The sequence below is a fragment of the Chanos chanos genome, chromosome 3, assembly GCF_902362185.1.
Source record: "Chanos chanos chromosome 3, fChaCha1.1, whole genome shotgun sequence".
In the NCBI taxonomy this organism is placed as follows: Eukaryota; Metazoa; Chordata; class Actinopteri; order Gonorynchiformes; family Chanidae; genus Chanos; species Chanos chanos.
Genome location: NC_044497.1, coordinates 9933830 through 9953564, shown reverse-complemented (window position 1 = coordinate 9953564; position 19735 = coordinate 9933830). Strand labels below are relative to the sequence as shown.

The following is a 19735-nucleotide window of genomic DNA, read 5'->3' as shown; positions in this document are numbered from 1 at the left end:
CTCAGATTTTCTAAATATTTGATTTGCCTTCAGCGGCTTTGATGTTCCAGTGTAAGAGCTGCTGTTGTCATGAAATTTTGATTTTGTTGAATTGTTTTCAGTTCTTTACTGTGAGATTGACCTCATTCACCCCGCTGGCCGAAGATGACAGGATGAAGCTCTGTGCTGGTGTGGTGTCCTTATGTTTTTTAGTTTTGAATTCACAAGAAGAGGTTGAATTTTACTAAGCGACCAAGCACGTGTACTCTTCAGCTAATCAGAGACCTCAACGTTTGATATGAAAACCATTTGGACTCTCTGCACCATATTTCAGGAAACTTTGTCTGACCCTACTCAAACATAACTGATTCAGCATGAGCAGTAGAATTACATGTTTTATTAATGCTGAAATAATACTGAGGGAGGATGTCTGCATCACAGCTGAAATCACACTGAATTACAGTATTTTTAAACATCCCCTCAAATCTTTAAAAAAAAAAAACAGGAAAGATACAGCAGATCTGTTCTGTGTCAGCATTAGCACCAAGGTTATCACCAATAATTATCACCATTTATACTGCTTTTGATTCATGACTGTCCTCTTGTTCTTGATATATCTATGAACAAGCATAAATAATAAATAGACACATTTACATAATCTTGGAGGCATTGTCTTCAGCCTGATTCAAGGGTTAGCTAACAGGATCACATGCCACCTCACTTGAAGCATCCTTCAGTATGAAGGCATGAAAGTGACCGGGGGTGGATGGAGGCGATTCTTGTGTTGATAATCCACGATTTTGGCAGTTCTTTGTTGCGTGTGTGAAACTAAAACTGGCTGGCTTCAGTCCTAAAAACAGAAGATGACTATTGAAATTCAATGTCGCCATATGTAGGGAATGCTCATATTTTTTAATCGAAACAAAACCCTTTGTTTCGGGCAGTGACTCTGCGAAGCTTCCAGGCAGTCAGTAAGCTCACACTGGAGTTGCTTTCGTCTGGGTCTATGTCACACAGGATGAATCAAACGAGATGCGACAGTAATCAGGGAACCGGTCTCCTGAGTTCGCCCTGGCTCCTGTCACCGCGGTCCGTCATGCATCTCGAAGGAAAGATCACGTGGGTTTGGGTGTTCAGCTTCCAGGAGAAAGCACTGAGTTGTCGTTAGTTGTCGTCCAGAGCTTACATCACCAGGTGTTAACCTTCTGGTGTCAGGGATCAGACTGAATTTTGCCCAACATGGCTTTCAGTGGCTGTTCACCTGACAAGGCCTTTAATGCCCTAAGCTTCCATTTCCTCAATAATTTCCTGAGATTAGACGAACTGAAATGTATTTAACATAGTCCTCTTGCCAAAAATGAAACCTGCTGAAGATGAATGGTCCATGCTGGTTTGTGACAATGTTTAATAGTGTCGCTATAAAAAAGACAGCTTGTCAGAGCTGCCGAGAATTGTTTAAGAAATTTAAGGCATTTAATGAAAATGGGAGCAAACTAGCAGAAAGCAAAATTGATCACCCAGTGTGCTTAGAACAGGCAGTGTTATAGCTGTTCAGTAAAAATCAGCTCTACTGTCTTTGCATTGTTCTCCACTTGCTGTGCTCCTGTTCTCTAAAGAGCAAAGGATCAGCAGAAAGCATTGCCCTCACCATTGTGGCTACGGGTGATCAATCAGTGATAGGTTGTGGTAAATGGACAGTGTGGGTCAGTGCAGTTGGAGTGGTCTCGATCAAGTCAGAGAAAAGTCAGCTCACTCTGCCTGTAAGACATGCCCAGACCTCAGTAGTACTCCCACTGTCAGAAATGTATGTGTGTGTGTGTGTGTGTGTGTTTGTATACACAGGAGAGAACGAGGTAAGTGAATGTTAGTCATGCACTGTCGTCCCTGAACATCACAGTCCGGAACATCACTTTCCGTTTGGTCCTGCTCTGTTCTAGCACACTGCGTTTTTGACAGAGGAAAGTTTAGGCTTTTTTTTTTTCACCGTAGTCTCTGAGCAATTACATTCTAGGCCAGTGTTAATGAAAAAAGTTGTAAATTGAATCCTTTTGAGCTCTGGTGGCTCGCAGTGTGGGAGTTCTGAGTTTGCTGAGTAAAGCAGTGAGTGGACTCTCCCTCTCTCTGTGTCAGCTACTCTGCTCTCTTTGTTTGATGGATCACTGCTGATCTGTGGCCTGGGGGGCCCTGTATCCCCCTCTGCAACTCATTACCCTCAAAGTCACTCTTGCCCCGAGGGACCCATGGCCCGCTGAGGTGCCTATGACGCTGCGGCTTATGTGCACTGCGGCCCTTCATGTTACATACAGATTGTCTAGTCTGAGAAACTACATATTAGACCTGGCTACCTTATCCAGGGTCTCTGTTCAGGTGGGATTTTATAGCTTATATTTTAGGAGTACCTCAAGGGTCTGTTCTAGACATACTCCTATTTATCTTCACAATAGGCGGTGTCAGTTAGTGAGAAGATACCACAGACTAATACTTTTTCTCATGCATAGCCCTGTTTCCCAGGCACCTGTTTGCCCTTTGGGTGTTTGATCATTTAAAAAAAAAAAAAGGAAAAAGAAAAAAAGAAGTTCTCAAAGTCTTGGCATCCCAAATTCTTTTAGCAGACTGCCTTTTTTTTTCTTTAAATTGACTGATTTATTGGCTGGGTGGTCTCTAAGATTTTTTCACTTCAGTGTCATATCTATGAGAATTTCTTTATTACATTGGACCACATGCAAAAGCCCTGAAGCTGTACATAGATAATTAAATTAAGCATACAGTAGTGCTAATAGAATAAAAAACAAACAAACACACACACACAAAAACCACATATGTTTACTGATGTGTTCGGATTGTTGTGTTAGGTAGAGAGCTAGCTGTGTTAGGCTATGCTGATGGAGCTCTCTGGGAAAGATATAAGGTTAGAACTTGTAAGAAGACACTGCTTTGTCAGCAAGTTGCCATGACAATGCCGTCATTCCCCATTTCATTGTCTTTTCCCCCCCCGTCTCTCAGCAAGGTCACATGACGACGGGATTGATTTAGCCGTGGACGTTCGGCAGCTCTGACCACTTTACTGTAACGCGCCAGGCGCTTATGTCTCCCCTTCCGGTCTGTACGAAGGAAACCCCTTCATTTAGCAGACGGGCGGGGGGGGGGGGGGTTTGGTTGAGTCCTGCTGCGGATCTTTTCTCCCACTTTCTTCACTGCACGTTTTACTGAACCTAACTGTATGGTCTTTCTGCTACCGAATCCTTTGTGTTTTGTGCCCCCTTTTCTGCTGCGGTCTTTTGCAGGAGCAGTAGTGAAATGGATGAGTTTGTATTGTGAGGTAACAGCCAGGAACATCATTCTTTTCGGTTGCTGCGCCGTGTCAGAGCCTAGGGAAATATTACACAACTCTCCCCATATTTTATTGGCTACATGGGTGGACAGAGACGGGGGGGAAGAGAAAGATGTTCTGAAATAAATTCACCAGAGGGCACAGACTCTGGTGTTGGAGGACACTAAAGCATTTCATTTGATCACATGTTCTGTCTTAATGGTATTTCAAGGCTTCTATGAGTCATTAATTATTTCTAGCATTGTGGACTTTTCCCTGAAATGACCTCTCTATCTGTTCATGGCTTAACAGCATTAGAGAGAGAGAATAAAACCAAAACACTGGTTTATTTTCCTTGTAGAATTACAATCAATTCATTAATCTCCCATAATTATTTTTTGTCATCGGGGAGTCAGTTTATTAGACCTGAAAGACTGGCCTCCCAGTCTGTGCTCTGATAATGTGTCCTCAGAGGCCAGGCATGGTTAGAGTGTTTCATCGCTGGCTCTAAACCACATGATGGCGGACTATGGAAAATGAACAACCCCAAGCATAAATCGTCTGCTCGTGTTTTAGCTCCATCTGCTTGCCCTTGCATCAGTCAGACACTATGACAGGTTTTTGTCTGCATCCATCACACACACACAGAGTAAGAGACAGGGTTGTATGTGAAAAACACACCCACACATGCACATATACACACCCACTGTGTCCTGTGGAAGAATGACCTTGATTGATATTGAGGTGCAGTATAAAAGTCTACGGTTTAAGTGCGTTCTGGTCGATTGCAGTTCTGCAAATAGTCTCTTAGTCCCTTTTGTGCTGTTTGGTAGAGCATTTTCACCTGAATAGGTTCCTTGGGGATATTCTGATATTACATAAAACTGCATTTCCAGGGCTTCAGTAATGATTAACAGCCACCGCTGCAGTTTCTCTAGTCTAGTCCACGTTTTTATAAGGTCAGTCAAAGTGTGATTAAAAAAAAAAAAAAAAATTATTGCGACCCATGTCCTTCGCGTGCGACCATGTCCTCTCAGAAGACGCATTGTGTAAGTTAAAGGATAGAGACTCATTAGAGATTCTTGGTGTGTGCTGTTGGTGTGACGTCGGTGGTTGATCATGACGATAGAGAGATGCATAGCCAGCATATTCCTCACCCCACTGTTTCTCCTGTCCTTTCCCCCTGGAGGAAACAAGCTGGCCCTGGGCTTTTGCCAAGCAGTAGGGCACTTTGAAAGCTTTATAACCCCTTTCAACCTTCACTCAGGCATGACACTGTTTAAATGATGAATTGGGATGCGTGACATTGTGTTACACAATGTTAGTCCTAGGAAAAAATTGGGTGGGTAACATGTGAAGGGGGCTTCTCAAGATCTTTACCTCTCTGAAATGGTACATCATTTATTTGAAACCAGATTCGAAATCAATCGATGATGGAGATTGTGCTCATTGAAAGCTTTCTGTCATGTGGTACGCTTACTTGATTCGTAGCACAGTGTGGAAATGTTCTAGAACTGCGTGTGTTGTTGTGTTTGTCCATTCATCCTGCTAACTTAACGAGTGAATCGTCAGAATGGGGCATGGGCTCAACTTTCCAACAAGCCACTACAGAGAATCAAAGTGTCAGAATTGAATTGTGGTCAACTCAGCTTGACATTTCAATGAATTACAGGTTTTATAACACAGTAGTGAAAGGCACGAAGCCAGTTGTTTGGTGCTTTCTTAATGTTTTTTTTTTTTTCTGGTCAGCTCCTCAATTGATTAACTTGATTGATTAAGCAAAAGCATGATTTCTGAGGAAAGAAAAATCTTTTTTGGTTCTTGTACTTCTAGCCTGCAGTTCACTGTACTGAGAGCATGGTTTATAAAAAAAAAATGAATTTGAACAACAAAAATTAAACTGCGTATCTAGGTTTCTTTATCAAAGTTTAGTTCTCTGATTGGCAGTTTGTAGTATATTCATTTGTTCTGATTTTAAGGAACTGACCATTTTTTTAATCGTATTGTCTTTTCCGATTGTGTCAAGACCTAAAATGTCCACCGTGAGATCCTGTAAGTAACTTGTTTATCTCATTGCCGTGTCCACTTGCTCTTGTCTAAGTGGATTACCACTGTATCATTTGTGTAGTGACTGTGTTTCATAGGCCACGCATGTGCAAACATACTTACTTTTCTGTTCGACATAAGATAACCCTTAAAGTGTGCATTCGCTGCTTTTTGCCTTTGGGCCCAGTTAACCCCATTTAATGAAATCATCAGTATCTGTTTTTCTTACTAATTATTTCGGCAGACCAATATTTGATTACATTATAAAATAGTGTCAGTGCGTGGCATTTATAGTTTGACCAAGTGAAAATAGGTTCATATTTGGTCATAAAGACCTGTGGTAAAGACACCCGTGACAAGAAATCTGCACAACATCAGCCAGATTAAATACACAAGACGGCAGACCTCACACTGGCTAGAAATGTCTTTTTTTTATTCTCTGTGAATTTCAAAATGATTATTTTTTGGATGTCAGCATTGAAACATCTGGCACAAAGGTGCAGTAAATCTACGTGGTGCTGAGTGCATTTAAGGTCGTTATAAAAACTGAGTGATTTTGTAGAAAAATGCATGAGACGTCTCAGACACCGACGTATGCCCAGGTAAGTGATAAAATGAGCCCCATATGTCAAAAAGAATGAACTTCCTCTTTAATATTACACAATGCAGTCTAATTTATGATGGATCAGGCCTATTTCTAACCATGGTATGGCTGTGATATAGATGTCTGCCTGGGCTGATGAATTGATTTGACTGATGAGGCTGGTATGCTGGGTCTCAGTGGAGAAGGCTGGTAATGTGTGACTGGGCTTTGATGGTGGTGTATGGTGCTCATCCGACTGAAACAGAGCCAGTCTGCGCTGTTGTTCTTCCAAGCTGTTTGTTAGCTCTAGGCATAGTTCTGGATCCTGTGTGACTGGCCCCTCTGCTTTTTGGTGATAAGAGGATTTATAGCCAGCCTTTTGTGCTTTTAGGATTTACTCTCTCCATTCCCAGGATCCCATGGGATCTTTTAAGGGGGACGTGTTATTTAATTAGCTCGTAGATAAGACTGGATTGATATTTGCTTTGTCGAATCCGGATGAGACTCTTGTGCGTTTGTGTTGTTTTGGCCAACCCAACCCTAGAGTGACAGGGATTTCCTTCCTAAGTAGGCAATTTGTACAGAGAGCTCTTCTTACCAATTTTAACAGAGAAATATTCAAACTTTGCATTCTAGGAGCAGCGCATTTTTCAATGTGTTCATGGAATTTCGGCGGAGATTCCTCAGGGTTTTTTTTTTTGAAGTGTCGCCGCATGACGAGACTTTGAGAGATTTCAAAGAAACATGTGCAGTCTTGAAGCCTCTCTCACATGTAATATTGAAAGAAAAAAAAAATGTCAGAGGGAAAGGACGGAGGCAGAACAGGGTGTCTCCCGCGGAATGCTGGCAGGGGACTTCATTCTGTTTGCTGCTGCACTGAAGCACTGCCATTAGAGCCTCTGTGTGTATTACTCATCATCTTTTATGAGATGCTGTGTGTTTGTGTGTGTTTGTGTGTGGGTGTGTGCGCGTGTTCAGCCGTGTGGTCATTTGGACCGTGGGGGCCTCTGCCCAGTCCTCTTGAGGGAAAACTCTAAATTTTTAGTGGTTACATAAGTTTTTTTTTCTGAAAAAAATTATATAATGTCTGTCTGTTCGTAGTTAATTCCAAGCACCCCCTCTGTGTCTCCTGCGTGTGCAGAGTTTGAGCTGGCATGCTGTGGGAAACATTAAAATGAGGAAATTCTGGTGAGGACCGGGCACAAACGTTTCCTCTTCTTTTTTGGACTGCATACAAACATATGGGTTTCTTGTATGTTTCTTTTAGCTGCTAATAAAGTTCTGTACAAAAATTGTTACATCATGCCTTTTTTAGGGCTCCCTTTAGTTTAGCTGTGGTGGTCTAATCTGTTTTACATTACTCCGTGTGCTCTTATTTATCATTGATGAAGAGTACCCGTGACTAAAAGACTTATCTTTCCGCTGCCTATTCCCTATGTGTGTGTATGTGTGCGCGTGCGCGTGTGTGACAGAGAGAGTTATGTAATTTGGCTGGACGTAATTTGGGTCTTCCCCTAGACTGAGACAGATTAGAGATTAGGCCTGGTCACTGTGCACCTGCGCCACCCTTTTTTGGTCTTTTAATTCTGTTTTTTTTTTTTTTTTTTTTCCCCCCCCTAGGCTTGGGCTCAAAGCCTGCTTGGCTCTGTTTACTGTGTTATTCAGCTTGTGTTCAAGAATCTGGTAAATCGGCTAGTGCCTGGGCTAGTGCAGACTGCCGCAGGACCACCACTGTCTAAATATCTGTAAAAACTGTGTGGAGAGGCACATTTGTTGCGCATACAGATGAGTCCTCACATAGGGGTTTACACACACATACAGAGATATGCCTGATAAGGGCTGCATGTCCACCTGTCATTAGCAGAAATAGCCAAAAAGAGAACTCTGTGTTCTGGCTTTAATTGTTTGCATTTTCCAATACACCGCACAACACTAGGGGTTTTCCATCAGAAGAGAGCATTATGTTAAGTAAAGGGCATCTGTTATTAGTGTGTTTTTCCCCTTTTTCCACGAAACGGGCTCTGTGAGTTCCGCAGTGACATGTTGCGGCATTAATGTGTAGCCTTGTAAGCTCCCAGTTTTGCGCTCTCTCCCGTTACACCCCCAGCAAAGCCGAGTCAGTCCAGTAATGAGTCATTAAACACGGTTAATGGTGAAAGTGGAAAGAACACTCAGAGCGTTACCGGACTGGGAAAAGGTTTTTTATTTGTGTTTGCAGCGGACGCCTAAATAGTATACGATTATGTGTCTTTTTTAGCTATCATGTATGTGATGGGGGCTCTGGGACCTGCTGCTGGGTACCTGCTTGGAGGAGTTCTGATTGGATTCTATGTGGATCCCAAAACCATCGTCAACATTGACCAGAGCGATCCTCGCTTTGTAGGCAACTGGTAAGACTACTTTTTAAATCGCGTGAGTCATTTAATTAAATGTGTACATGTGTAGTTGTGGGAACATGTACATGTGCATGTGTGTGTGTGTGTGTGTGTGTGTGTGTGTGTGTGTGTCTGTGTGTCTCTGTGTATAGGTGTATGTTGTGTAGATCCTGACTGTGTTTCTCTCCGTAGGTGGAGTGGTTTCCTGCTCTGCGCTATCGCCATGCTGTTGGTCATTTTCCCCATGTTCACCTTCCCTAAGAAACTGCCGCCTCGCCACAAAAAGAAGAAGAAGAAGAAAAAGCTCAACGCTGACGACGGGTCCAGCGACGATGACGTTATGAAGGAGAAATCAAACAGCAAAAGCCAAACGGTTACCTCCTCCATGGGCTTTGGAAAGGATATTAAAGGTATTTCACCACAGTATAAAATCATCAATTAGTTCGCTTGCATTGCAGGCTCTAGGGTTACTAATACACATGAAATCAACCAAGATCTCGCTAGACACCTCCCAGTAAAGGCTCATTTACACCGACTGCTCTAAGGACAGAGTATTGCAGTATTTCTAAGTCTTCCCCGTACCAGGAAGGTCTTCGCTGAGAGGAGGTTCTCTCTTAAATAGCAGTTACATTATTTTAGTATGAAGCAAGTCAAGCTACTTTTGCATTAAATGAGTTCCCAGGAGGTTCTCTTTTCCAGCTACTCTCAACCATTTGAGTTCACTCAGCATCTCTGCTATGTGGCATCTGCTCTATCGCTCTGCAGCTACTGTCACACCGCTTTAATGAAATACGGAAGATTGATGATGAAATTTAAAAGGCTATCATTTGAGGTTACATAACCTGATTTTTTTTCGTTAATTAAAACTCTCAGATAAGAGCTTATAGACGAGACTGGAGATATCATTAGACGGAAACTTGAGCTTTTCTCTGTATATTAAGAGAAGAGAAACTTCTTTAAAGGTAATAGTTTTTTTTTTTCCCCTAAACTTTCATATAGATCTCAAGACTCATTCAGACTCTTTCAATGATTCCCCTGGGACTGAACCCTTATTAAGTCATAAACACTTTTAATAACTGCAGCTCAATGCGATATAATAACCCCCTTTTTTGAAAAGAAATGGATCCACAGACACATTCTGAGTACAGTTAATCTTTTGCAGGAATTTTAATATGAAAAAAAAATGAAATAAGATTTATGATTCATGGCAGTCATTGAAAGGGGAAGCAGGCTCCCCTCTTATGAGTTCATTTATTGAAAATGATGGGACAAAAGCTAGCATGCTAAGATCTATTTTATGGCCAATAAAGAGCCATCTGTCCAGCGTGTCAAGCAGATTATCATTTTGAATTCCCCCAGAAATGTAGTAATTAGCATTTCATTAATTATGATCCTATTTCAAATACTGAGCCGCGCGAGTAACAGGTGCTCCGCATAGAATTTCTAGACTAAAACAAGATTAGGTGAATTAGCCTAGAGAACCCAGGGACCCGGACTTCGGTGTTCTCAGGAAATGGATTTTGTAAGAGCCCATTTAGTATGCCCTGCATACTCCAGATTTGTACGCTTTGCCTGGCTTGCGTGTAGCTGCTGAAGCGCGGTTAGAGCGTAACAGCTACATGCTGTCCACAGTCCCCTGCCTTTCGAGAATTATGATGTCGAATCAGGCCCTTTGCTAATTAGTAGGTAAAGCGTTTAATCCTGACTCTTTGTTTCAGACCCTGTGGCTGTATTCTCCCCCACACCCCCACCCCTCCCCATACACACACACACACACACACACACACTGTGCTTTCTGTAGAGAGTTACACACTCAGGAACAAATTAAAGTCTGATTACAGGGGATTACTATGGAAACAATAGCTCTTCGCAAGCCTGCTAATTCTAATTCACGCTCATCTGAATGACTGAGTTTGAATGCCTCTGTGATGATAATGGTTGAAGAAGTAGAAACACTACCATTAAGTTTTGTACTTATGGACCCCCCCCCCCCCCCCCCCCCCCCCCCCAAAAAAAAGAAAGAAAAGCTGTTAACAATGATTGTCTTTTGTGGTTATCTTTAAATAGAGGGAGACATCCAGCAGTCTATGAGTTCACTTTTGTATCAATGTTGATTTTAAACAAAAAAATTTGTGCAATCAGTGCAAAACATCCACACTTGTTTCCAATGGACTGCATTATGAATTTCTGGGCTAAGATTAATTTGTGTATCTTATTCATCAACTCCGTGTGACCCTAATGAAGGGAGTCATTTATATGGCATGAATAATATGATAGACGGCCAAAGTCATTGAGCTGTCGCCGTGGTGACCACTGTCGTAGCTGATGTCCCGGGGTTATGCTCTGTGGAAGTGTTTGTCCTTGTTATGATGTTTTGAGGGCAGCATTGCTGAGGCTGGTGTTTTGTTTTTTTTTTTTGTTTTGTTTTGTTTTTGTCCTGTCGCTGGGCAGATCTTCCCAAGGCAGCCGTAAGGATCTTGAGTAACATGACCTTCCTGTTCGTGAGCCTTTCCTACACCGCAGAGAGCGCCATCGTCACCGCCTTCATCACTTTCATCCCCAAGTTCATCGAGTCGCAGTTCGGCATCCCGGCCTCCAACGCAAGCATCTACACTGGTGACTGCCTCTTAATTTCCTTATTCTTTCCCTCTCTATCCCTTTCTCCTCTCTCTCTCTCTCTCTCCCTCTATCTCAGTTTTCCTTTTCCATTACACGCTGTACATTTGTGATTCACACAATATTTGCCATGTCGCAAACAGAGAAAATATTGCCATTAAAAAGAAGATGTTAGCACTCCTATGTATTTACCGAGACAGAGCAACAGCACAGCAGATGGCTCCTACATAAAGTGATTATATTAATGCTAGTTTCTGAAATGTGGCCAATTCCAGTGAAATGGAGTGGCTTTGCTCCAGCAGTCCTAAAAGGCCTGTGTCTTTCATTCATGTTTCTACTTGTTCACTCATTTGGAAAGAACCAGCAGGAGGAGAAGAATTAAAGCTTTTTGACTTCTGCTCTAAAAGGATCAGGTTAGGGCTATTGCCCTCGTGTCCTTACTCATCAGCTTCTTTCTGATATATGGTCGCCGAGGAAAGAAAGAAAGAAAGAAAAATACAAAAGTTCTTTCTCTCTCTGTCCATGTTGCGCTCAGCGTGAGTTGTGTGGATTCCAGATTACCGCTAAGCCATACGTATGTCTCTCGGTCGAAGACACAGATGCATTCTCTCTCAGGCCTGTGGGATGTTAGCCAAGGCTCAGTTATGAGGTCATGAGATTCTTCTGTCACACAGGGTCAAGCAGAGTTTCTCGCATTCGGATCTAGCTTGAAATTCAATATTCAGCACGTGCACAGAAACGCAAAGAATTATGCTAAAATCCCTGATTCAGCTAGTATGGTATGCAGTCGCTTGCCTTGTGTGTCTTTGGATAATACTCAGTGTAGTATCGTCCTAAAGGCGATATTGAACACTCGCGACAGGAAAGGCAATGTCACATACCATGTGTCAGCCAGCAGGAGTGGGTCATTACAGAGGGTCATCAGCATGATGCTAGGATACTGTGAAGGAGGTAAATTGGTTGTATAGTTACTATGGCTACCGCGCACTATGCGGTGGCATACCTACCTTGCATGGCTGAAACAGATTTCAAAGATGTCACTCTAGCAGTAACTGAAAACATTCACTATTGTGTTATGATTATGTTGTCCAGTGTGTCCTATCAATATATGTACAAACAGTCACACAGGGCTGTGTTTGGCAGATGTTTATATAGAAGGACAGAGCAGTCCCTCCCGTGTACAATGACAGAGATAGCTGAAGAGTTCGAATGGGCACAATATACTTTTGTGTCACCTCACTTGAAAGTGGCTCAGCTGTGAGACACAATAGACCATAATAATAATAATAATAACAATAATAAAAAAAAACAGATGGTGCCCAATAAAAAGGCGGCACTTAGGAAGGACAATGTTGGCTGTCCCTTTTTACAGAGAGAGCCTCTTATGTATCAATCTGAAGCAGTTTAGAAGTCCTGAATCATGAATAGCTACAAATCTTTTCTCTTATTACTCAAGGACTTTGCCTTATTTTATTGGATGTATTCCGTTCGATGTGCACACGCAAAATAATGATAAAAAACCGTGCTTCTTTTCAAAACACATGTTATTATATGTATACTCTGTCTTAAGAATTACACTCATATCCAGAGTAAACTTTAAATCAAGTGTCTAGGGTGATACACAGATACATCTGCAGCAGAATTCCTCCCTCTAGTCCCCAGCAATCCCTCTGCCCTCAGTGTGGTTTACGTGGCTATGTTTTAGTGTTGGGGTGGGAATGACAGTGAGCTGTCACTGAGGTATAATCATTAGGCATTAGTCCAATGGGAGGGGCTCTGCTTTTCCAGCCCTCGGGAGCTACGCTGGCCACAGCTGTTTGCTGGCCCACGCTCCCAAGATCTCAGCAACGTAGCAGCGTACAGGCAGCTCCTTTTAACACTCCTACAACACGTTCTGAAATCAGAATGTGTCTCTTTACAGCTTATCCTCTATTAAAAACTCTTGTGTTTATCAGGAGAGCAACTCCCTGTGTGATGTATTCTCTCTCTTCTCATCTGTAAGATGTGTTTTCACACGTTCAGATCTAAATATAACTTGGAGAAGTGTGGAGATGATTTGTCACTAGTGTCTTCGTGTGTGTGTGTCTGTGTGTGTGTGTGTGTGCGTATGTGTGTGTGTGTGTGTTTCATCCTTGCCAGAGCTGTGGTTGTACAGTGCTATGTTGATTTAACACAGCCAAATGAAGCGCGCTTAAGCAGATGTGTCTCTGAGATAATCATAAGCTTCAGCTGCTGGATAGCCATCTCCCATAGAGCTATCCCTGAGTGCCGATGATGCAATTGGATTTTCTTTGCTCCAGGCCCCCCCCCCCCTGCCCCAGTATGTCTTAGAGTATGTATATATCCCTCTATCACTCCTTCCCTCCAGGAGCCTGACATTCACGTTAACTATAAACTCTGATAGATGGACATGCACGTTAACAGAATGAGCAGATTTGTATAATGTTCTACAAGCCTCCGGTTTGTGCCCTCACACGGCCTGGCGGCATGTTGTTTTCGATGAGGTTGGTCAGAGCCCGGCATGTGCTTGGCTCTTGGCTTTTTTCTAGTGGATTTGTACAGTGACCCCCCTACTGCCAGCAGACAGCTTTGACTTTCAGATCCCATCAGTAAGACTGGTCGTAGGGCTAGCACGTGTTCGGCACTGATGGAGGCGGCTATTGCTCATCGCTTTTAGAAGCTTTCTCCTCCCGACATCACGTTTCTCAAAGTGCTGACGTTCCTTTCCCCCTTTGCTTCGTTCCGGTTATTGGCAGACTAAGTCACTTGCCTTTAGGCTCCTGTCTCAGAATTCTGGCTTGCTATTTTGGCCCTATCTTTGGCATTGCACCAGAGGAGACCGGACCTCTTGAAGATAAGGGTGTCAAGCCTGTCTAGTCAAAACAGATTTTGTTTCCTGTGTTGTTCTCCTGAGTTACCATTTTTAACTCCACTTTCTTTCCTCTTAAATCTTTTCACTAAACTTTCAACTAAACAAATCGCTGAAAAATCTCCACGTGTCCTTTGGTAAGAATATGAACTGTGTGGAGAACGACCAGTAGTGATGTATTTTGGAAAACGTATCGTTTTATCGTGCGAGGGTTGTGTGGCACTTATTAATGGGTCGCTCTTCCGGTGTGTTCTGTTCAGGTGTGATCATCGTGCCGAGCGCAGGCGTAGGCATCGTCCTTGGTGGCTACATCATAAAAAAGCTGAAGCTGGGGGCTCGGGAGTCGGCTAAACTGGCCATGATCTGCAGTGGGGTTTCTCTTCTCTGCTTCTCCACCCTCTTCATCGTAGGCTGTGAGAGCATTAATCTGGGAGGCATCAACATTCCCTACACCACAGGGTAAGTTTGATAAAACCATACACATGTAGAAAGATATCTTCAGAGCACATTTTAAATCATTAAAATGAAAAGTGTCATTTGGTCAGTTGTATGGCTATGGTTATAGTGTGGTTATGTAATGGCACTGCATTAGACATACCATTTGGTTGTGAAACTGTTTATAATTCAGTTTAGCTAATGTACTGTAACGGTCTGCCTCCTCCTTTTAAATATTCTGTGAAATATTTATTGAGTTTCATCGAAGTGTCTGGTAGGTCGTAAGCATTCAATTGTTTAATTATACAAAGTACTTTACTCAAAACATTTCTCATTTGGTAATGGGTTTTTACTTTTCTGTCTGTGGTGCAGATTCATTGCACTGTCATGTTTGGCACAGTAGATTAGACTGCAGCACTCCATATCCAAGAATATGTCAGGAGTCTTAAAATACATTCAACTATTGTGCATGACTGTGTTGACTGATGACTCAGCGTGAGTGTGTGTGTGTGTGTGTGTGTGTGTGTATTTGTGTGTGATTCAGAGGGTGAGAGAGGGTTATTTTTGTTTGGCCCACACACACACTCTTTCTCGACTGTGTGAGTACCCAGGCAACAGCTCTGTCCACTTAACCTCTCAGAGACCCATTGTTCATCCGCTGGTCGACACATCACAAGGTTTCTATTGACTGACATTACACGTCTTCCCCGTAGCAAGGCCTCGTATAGGAGCGCGTGTGTGAGTGCGAGGTTAGGCGGCGAGGCGGGCCGTGTGTTTGCTTAGGACCTGACAGGAAGCTGTGAGGGCCATTCCTGATACAGAGTAGGCTTGTGGGACATGACTGTGGAATGTCAACAGTGACCCAGTGGTCTGGAAACCGTTTGAACATTCACGTCTTCACACGGCAGGTTACATCACACACTGAGCTTTGTCTGTTTCTCAAGGTGTCATTGTCTGTAGGGATTTCCGTATGCGACGCAACATTTCAGGGCATTAGCTGGGTGCTTGGTTAAAATTTGTATTTAATGATCACAGTCTGCTTGGATTCAGATCAAGCTAGAGCTCATTATGAAATCACTCGTGAACCGTGATGAAATATTACTTCAGTATGTTAAAATAAACAAGCATTTGTTAAAATTGGTTGATAATGCTGCAGCTTTCTTAAATAGCGTTGCGCTTTTTTATCTGAAGAACAATGGTACAGGAGATGGAAACTGGATGTTTTTGAAATATCCTTGTCATTATAGAGTCTTCTTATTGGTAAGGGCTGTAGGATACAGCAGAGTTTGTTCCAGTCTGTCCACACTTTTTGGATTTATGTACCGCTTGTGTATTGAATTTCTGGGTTTCTGGTGGCCTAACTGAAACTGGAACCATTTAGTTTTAGTGAAGTCCAAGAAATAAAGCAGATAGATGATTCCATAGGGTGATCAGGTTAAAGCAGGACCTTTTTTTTTTTTATGAGTGGAGGGATAATTGACTTTGTCCATTGTTAATACACATCAAAGAGAAGGCAGCGTCCGAACAGAAGATAGATTCCCATCTACCACGTTTCCGTTTCCCTCCCTTGCGGTTGGTTTGGCCACGCTGCCAAAAAATGACTGTGGATCAGACAAAGTCAACCATAGGCACAGCTGATTGCCCTGTGTTTGGAAGGACAAAGAGCTTTGTTTGAATTTAGCTGGTGTTCCCACAGGTTTGAACTTGCTGTTTATTCTCTCTCTCTCTCTCTCTCTCTCTCTCTCTCTCTACTCTCTATTATCTTTCTTTTGGCAGCCCTACACTCACTCTGACCCACAGAAACTTGACTGGCAGCTGTAATGTGAACTGTGGCTGTAAGATCCACGAGTATGCGCCAGTATGTGGTTCTGATGGCATCACCTATTTCAACCCCTGTCTGGCAGGCTGCAGCATGGTGGGCAACGACAGCACCGGGGTGAGGAGCCTGGCACTGGGTCCCTCTCTAGTGCCCTCATTTCTGTCTTCACTACACTCCTGTTCATGGACCCGTGTAGAGTGTAGCCTTTCTTTCATCTGGAACCTCCTCCCTTCCCCTAAGGCCTTATGAATGGGGTTGACTTCTTTTAGGCTGAGTACTAGATGATGGCAAAGACCTTAAATCCCATTGTCTCGTTTTCCTTATGCCGGAGTAATGTAAAGCTAGATCCATATGTTCGTGCGGCTTTGGAATTTCCGACTCCTCTGTTATTATAACACGGGATGTAAAAACAAAGAAAGCTATGGAAATGCTTTTGTTCTTTTCGCAGAAACTAGATAAGAACATTTTTTGTTGATTTTTCTAGTGAACAATATTACTGATTTTTTACCATTGTACATTCCCTGCAGTATATTGTAAATATAAATGATGTAGAACAAAGACATCTACATCTGTTTACACAAACACTGTTAGATATGATTCAGAATGGTTTTTTTAATATGTTGATAAATAGTTAATGATCCATTGTCACTAAATTTTGTATTTGCAATCAAAATGAACAAAAATGTCTATTGTGTCAGATTGTCTTTTTAACCCTTAGTGATTTGGCTGCACTGCCGGTCCGTTACTCTGCTGATGCTCATCCTGGCGTCTCTCTCTCTCCTCCTCTGTGCAGATTCGGAACTACACAGACTGCGCGTGTGTCCAGAGCAGACAGGTCATCACTCCTCCGACGGGGGGTCAGGGCAACCAGCTCCAGCTGGTTATTGTTAAGACCTACCTCAACGAAAACGGTTTCGCCGTGTCAGGAAAGTGTGACCGCACCTGCAACACCCTCATTCCCTTCCTCATCTTCCTCTTCATCGTGACGCTCATCACCGCCTGCGCACAGCCCTCTGCCATCATCGTTACTCTCAGGTAGGTTAACCTTCAGCCACTGGGTAACAAACATCTTAATCTTTCAGTTTTCGCTATAATTTCCCTCACTTTTATTCCAGAACCTCTGTCAACTCGCATGAAATCTATTTGCCAGTGAATGAACACTTGTCCAAAAACAACATGTTGCATTATGGTAATGGCAAGTGGTAGAATGGCTTAAACTGCTTTTTGTGAGAGACTTGACATTACAGCATGTTTTAACTTGTCCTATTATCTAGGTCGGTAGAGGAGCAGGAGAGACCCTTTGCCCTGGGAATGCAGTTCGTTCTCTTGAGAACACTTGGTAAGATCAACATCTCTTTTCGTGTCTCCATTTGCTCTTAGTGCGAGGGCAGACGTTTTTTTCCACCTCAGATGGAGAATGTGAGAAGAAGATAAAAGCAGGGTTAATAAACAGCATTCCCATTCCCTTTAGTGGGGCCTGGGGGTGAAAGCTGTATGCTCTAACATGTTTTTGACCTCATAACTCTAGTTTCACGGGGTCACATGATTGCCATAACTTCGCATGTAGATAATGAATCAGCAGAGTGTGATTATACATGTTTTGTCATGTGCTAGGCATCCGTGCTATGGGTTGGAATCGCAACAATTTGTAGCGTGTTCTTTGAGCCGAGCTTGTTTTAATGCTTAGAAATGCCGCCACTTTGTGGCACGCAAGGTGTATTACATGGAAATCTACTTCCTTCCGTTGTTATTTAGTTGATATACAGCGAGACAACAGAAAAGGGTGTAATTTCAAGAAATATTTCTTTTTTTAAAGAAACCCTTCTCAGTAAATCGATTTTGTAAATCTCTCAAAAACTCCATCTAATTAAGCAAATGAAATTTTAAATGGGAACTGTACATCTTTGTCGCTGCATTTCCGCTTTAACCTGTATCATGGTCCGTTGTGCTTACAGCCTACATTCCAACACCCATCTACTTTGGAGCCGTAATTGACACCACCTGCATGCTGTGGCAGCAAGACTGTGGCGTTCACGGCTCCTGCTGGGAGTACGACGTCACTTCCTTCCGCTTCGTCTACTTCGGCCTGGCGGCCAGTCTCAAGTTCGTGGGTTTCGTCTTCATTTTCCTCACTTGGTACTCCATCAAATATAAAGAGGACCGGCTGGAACGCTGGCAGCAACACATGCCTCCGCTAAGCACCGTCAGCGATCTCATCTGCCACGTGGGCGGTCAAAAGAGCCACGCCCGCACCCGCTCCTGCCCCGTCTTCACCCCTCGGCCCGAGCTCCCGGGGCCGCCGGCCCTCAGCCGCAGCCACAACAGCCAGAGTTGCCCCGGCAACACGCTCAAAGCAATAACACCGCCGGTCCGCTCTCTTCAGGAGGTCGATGCACACATCTGAGAGTTAGGTGTCTTCTCTCTGCCACGTGCCTTTCTAGTTACGCGTCCTCCTCCGCAGCCATCGGTCGGCATGGTTACGCTCCAGCTGACAACAAGGACAGATGTCTGTCTCCTCATCCTCTCACACACAGTCGGTCAGGGATTGGCCTCATCATATGTGCTGCAACAGTGTATTTAAGACATATGTGGTGCTAAGTGGATGGGGGCATTGTGCTCATCTGTATTAAGTCTTATAATTCAAAATGGCTTAATCTAAGCTACATCTCAAGCACAAAATGGAAACCCGTACTATGCAAGCTCAGGCACTGACCAGTGCCCCTCAGTTTAAAGATTTACATTCAAAAACTCTATTTTCATCAGTAACATCAAAAGAAGCAAATGGTCCTGATTCTGAATGTTGCAGACAGTGAAAAAAATCATGATTTTTGGTCAATACGCCATACATTTACCGCACACTTTCCATTTAAGTGTTGGGGATCTTACAACGTCACAGTTGGAGGAGGGTAACTCTGTCACACTGGAGCGGTTAATATTTTGGGACTGTAAAGGACAAGTCGTTGTCTGGACGGTTCTGACACCATCACCCATTCGAAACAGTGCCTCTAGCTGTCCAGGGAACAGTGGCCTCTTTTGGTCTCAACACAGCGGGACCGGCGGGCATCCAATCGGAGTATGGAGGGCAGGCTTTACTTGCATCACCACTGTCATTCCCCACAAATAGCATCAGGACTGCAGAAGCTCAGTAAATGACTCTTGTCTAATCTCTTTTTCTCAGGACACTGAGAAAAGAAAAGCTGTACAAAGTGATTGCTACAGTAGAAGCAGTTGAAATCCTGCAGGTTGTGATCAGCTGAGCATGCTCCCTATGTCCTCACCCCCCAGAGCACTGGGAGCACTGGGTTAGGAGAGCATAGTATATCCACCAAATCCACCAGTATAGGTCAGAGGTGGCACTGGTCTGAGCCCAATAACTAGAATGGGGCTAATATATTGTTTTCCCAGTCAACCTGTTATGTTCCAGTTAGCATCTGCTAGGTCTTATTACCTTAGCATGACAAGCTGTGTTAACACTAGCTTTTTTACTGCAGCAGAGCAGTATTTTGAAGTCTATGTAGGTAATACACTGAAATTAGACAGCCAACATTTGAAGTATTAGCAGGAGCATGAAAACCTATGCTGTGGCTTCTGTACCACCAGTAAACTTCTGTACCACCAGTAAACAAAGCAACTCACACTGAACAATTCTTTCCCCGCGTTTTAACTGCTAATCAGCAATGGGGCGAATGCTAACTTCTAAGTC

The 19735-nt window shown here is 43.2% G+C and overlaps 1 protein-coding gene across 1 annotated transcript in view; it reads left to right on the top strand.

The window, feature by feature from the left end:
• Window positions 1-18436, top strand: part of slco5a1 (solute carrier organic anion transporter family member 5A1) — a 29778-nt gene extending 11342 nt beyond the window's left edge. The window contains exons 2-9 of the mRNA XM_030769772.1: window positions 8176-8308; window positions 8486-8703; window positions 10745-10909; window positions 14039-14237; window positions 15990-16149; window positions 16826-17067; window positions 17307-17371; window positions 17988-18436. Coding sequence (XP_030625632.1) covers window positions 8176-8308; window positions 8486-8703; window positions 10745-10909; window positions 14039-14237; window positions 15990-16149; window positions 16826-17067; window positions 17307-17371; window positions 17988-18436 — 1631 coding nt within the window. The remainder of the gene's footprint in view (window positions 1-8175; window positions 8309-8485; window positions 8704-10744; window positions 10910-14038; window positions 14238-15989; window positions 16150-16825; window positions 17068-17306; window positions 17372-17987) is intronic.
• Window positions 18437-19735: the final 1299 nt, after the last annotated feature.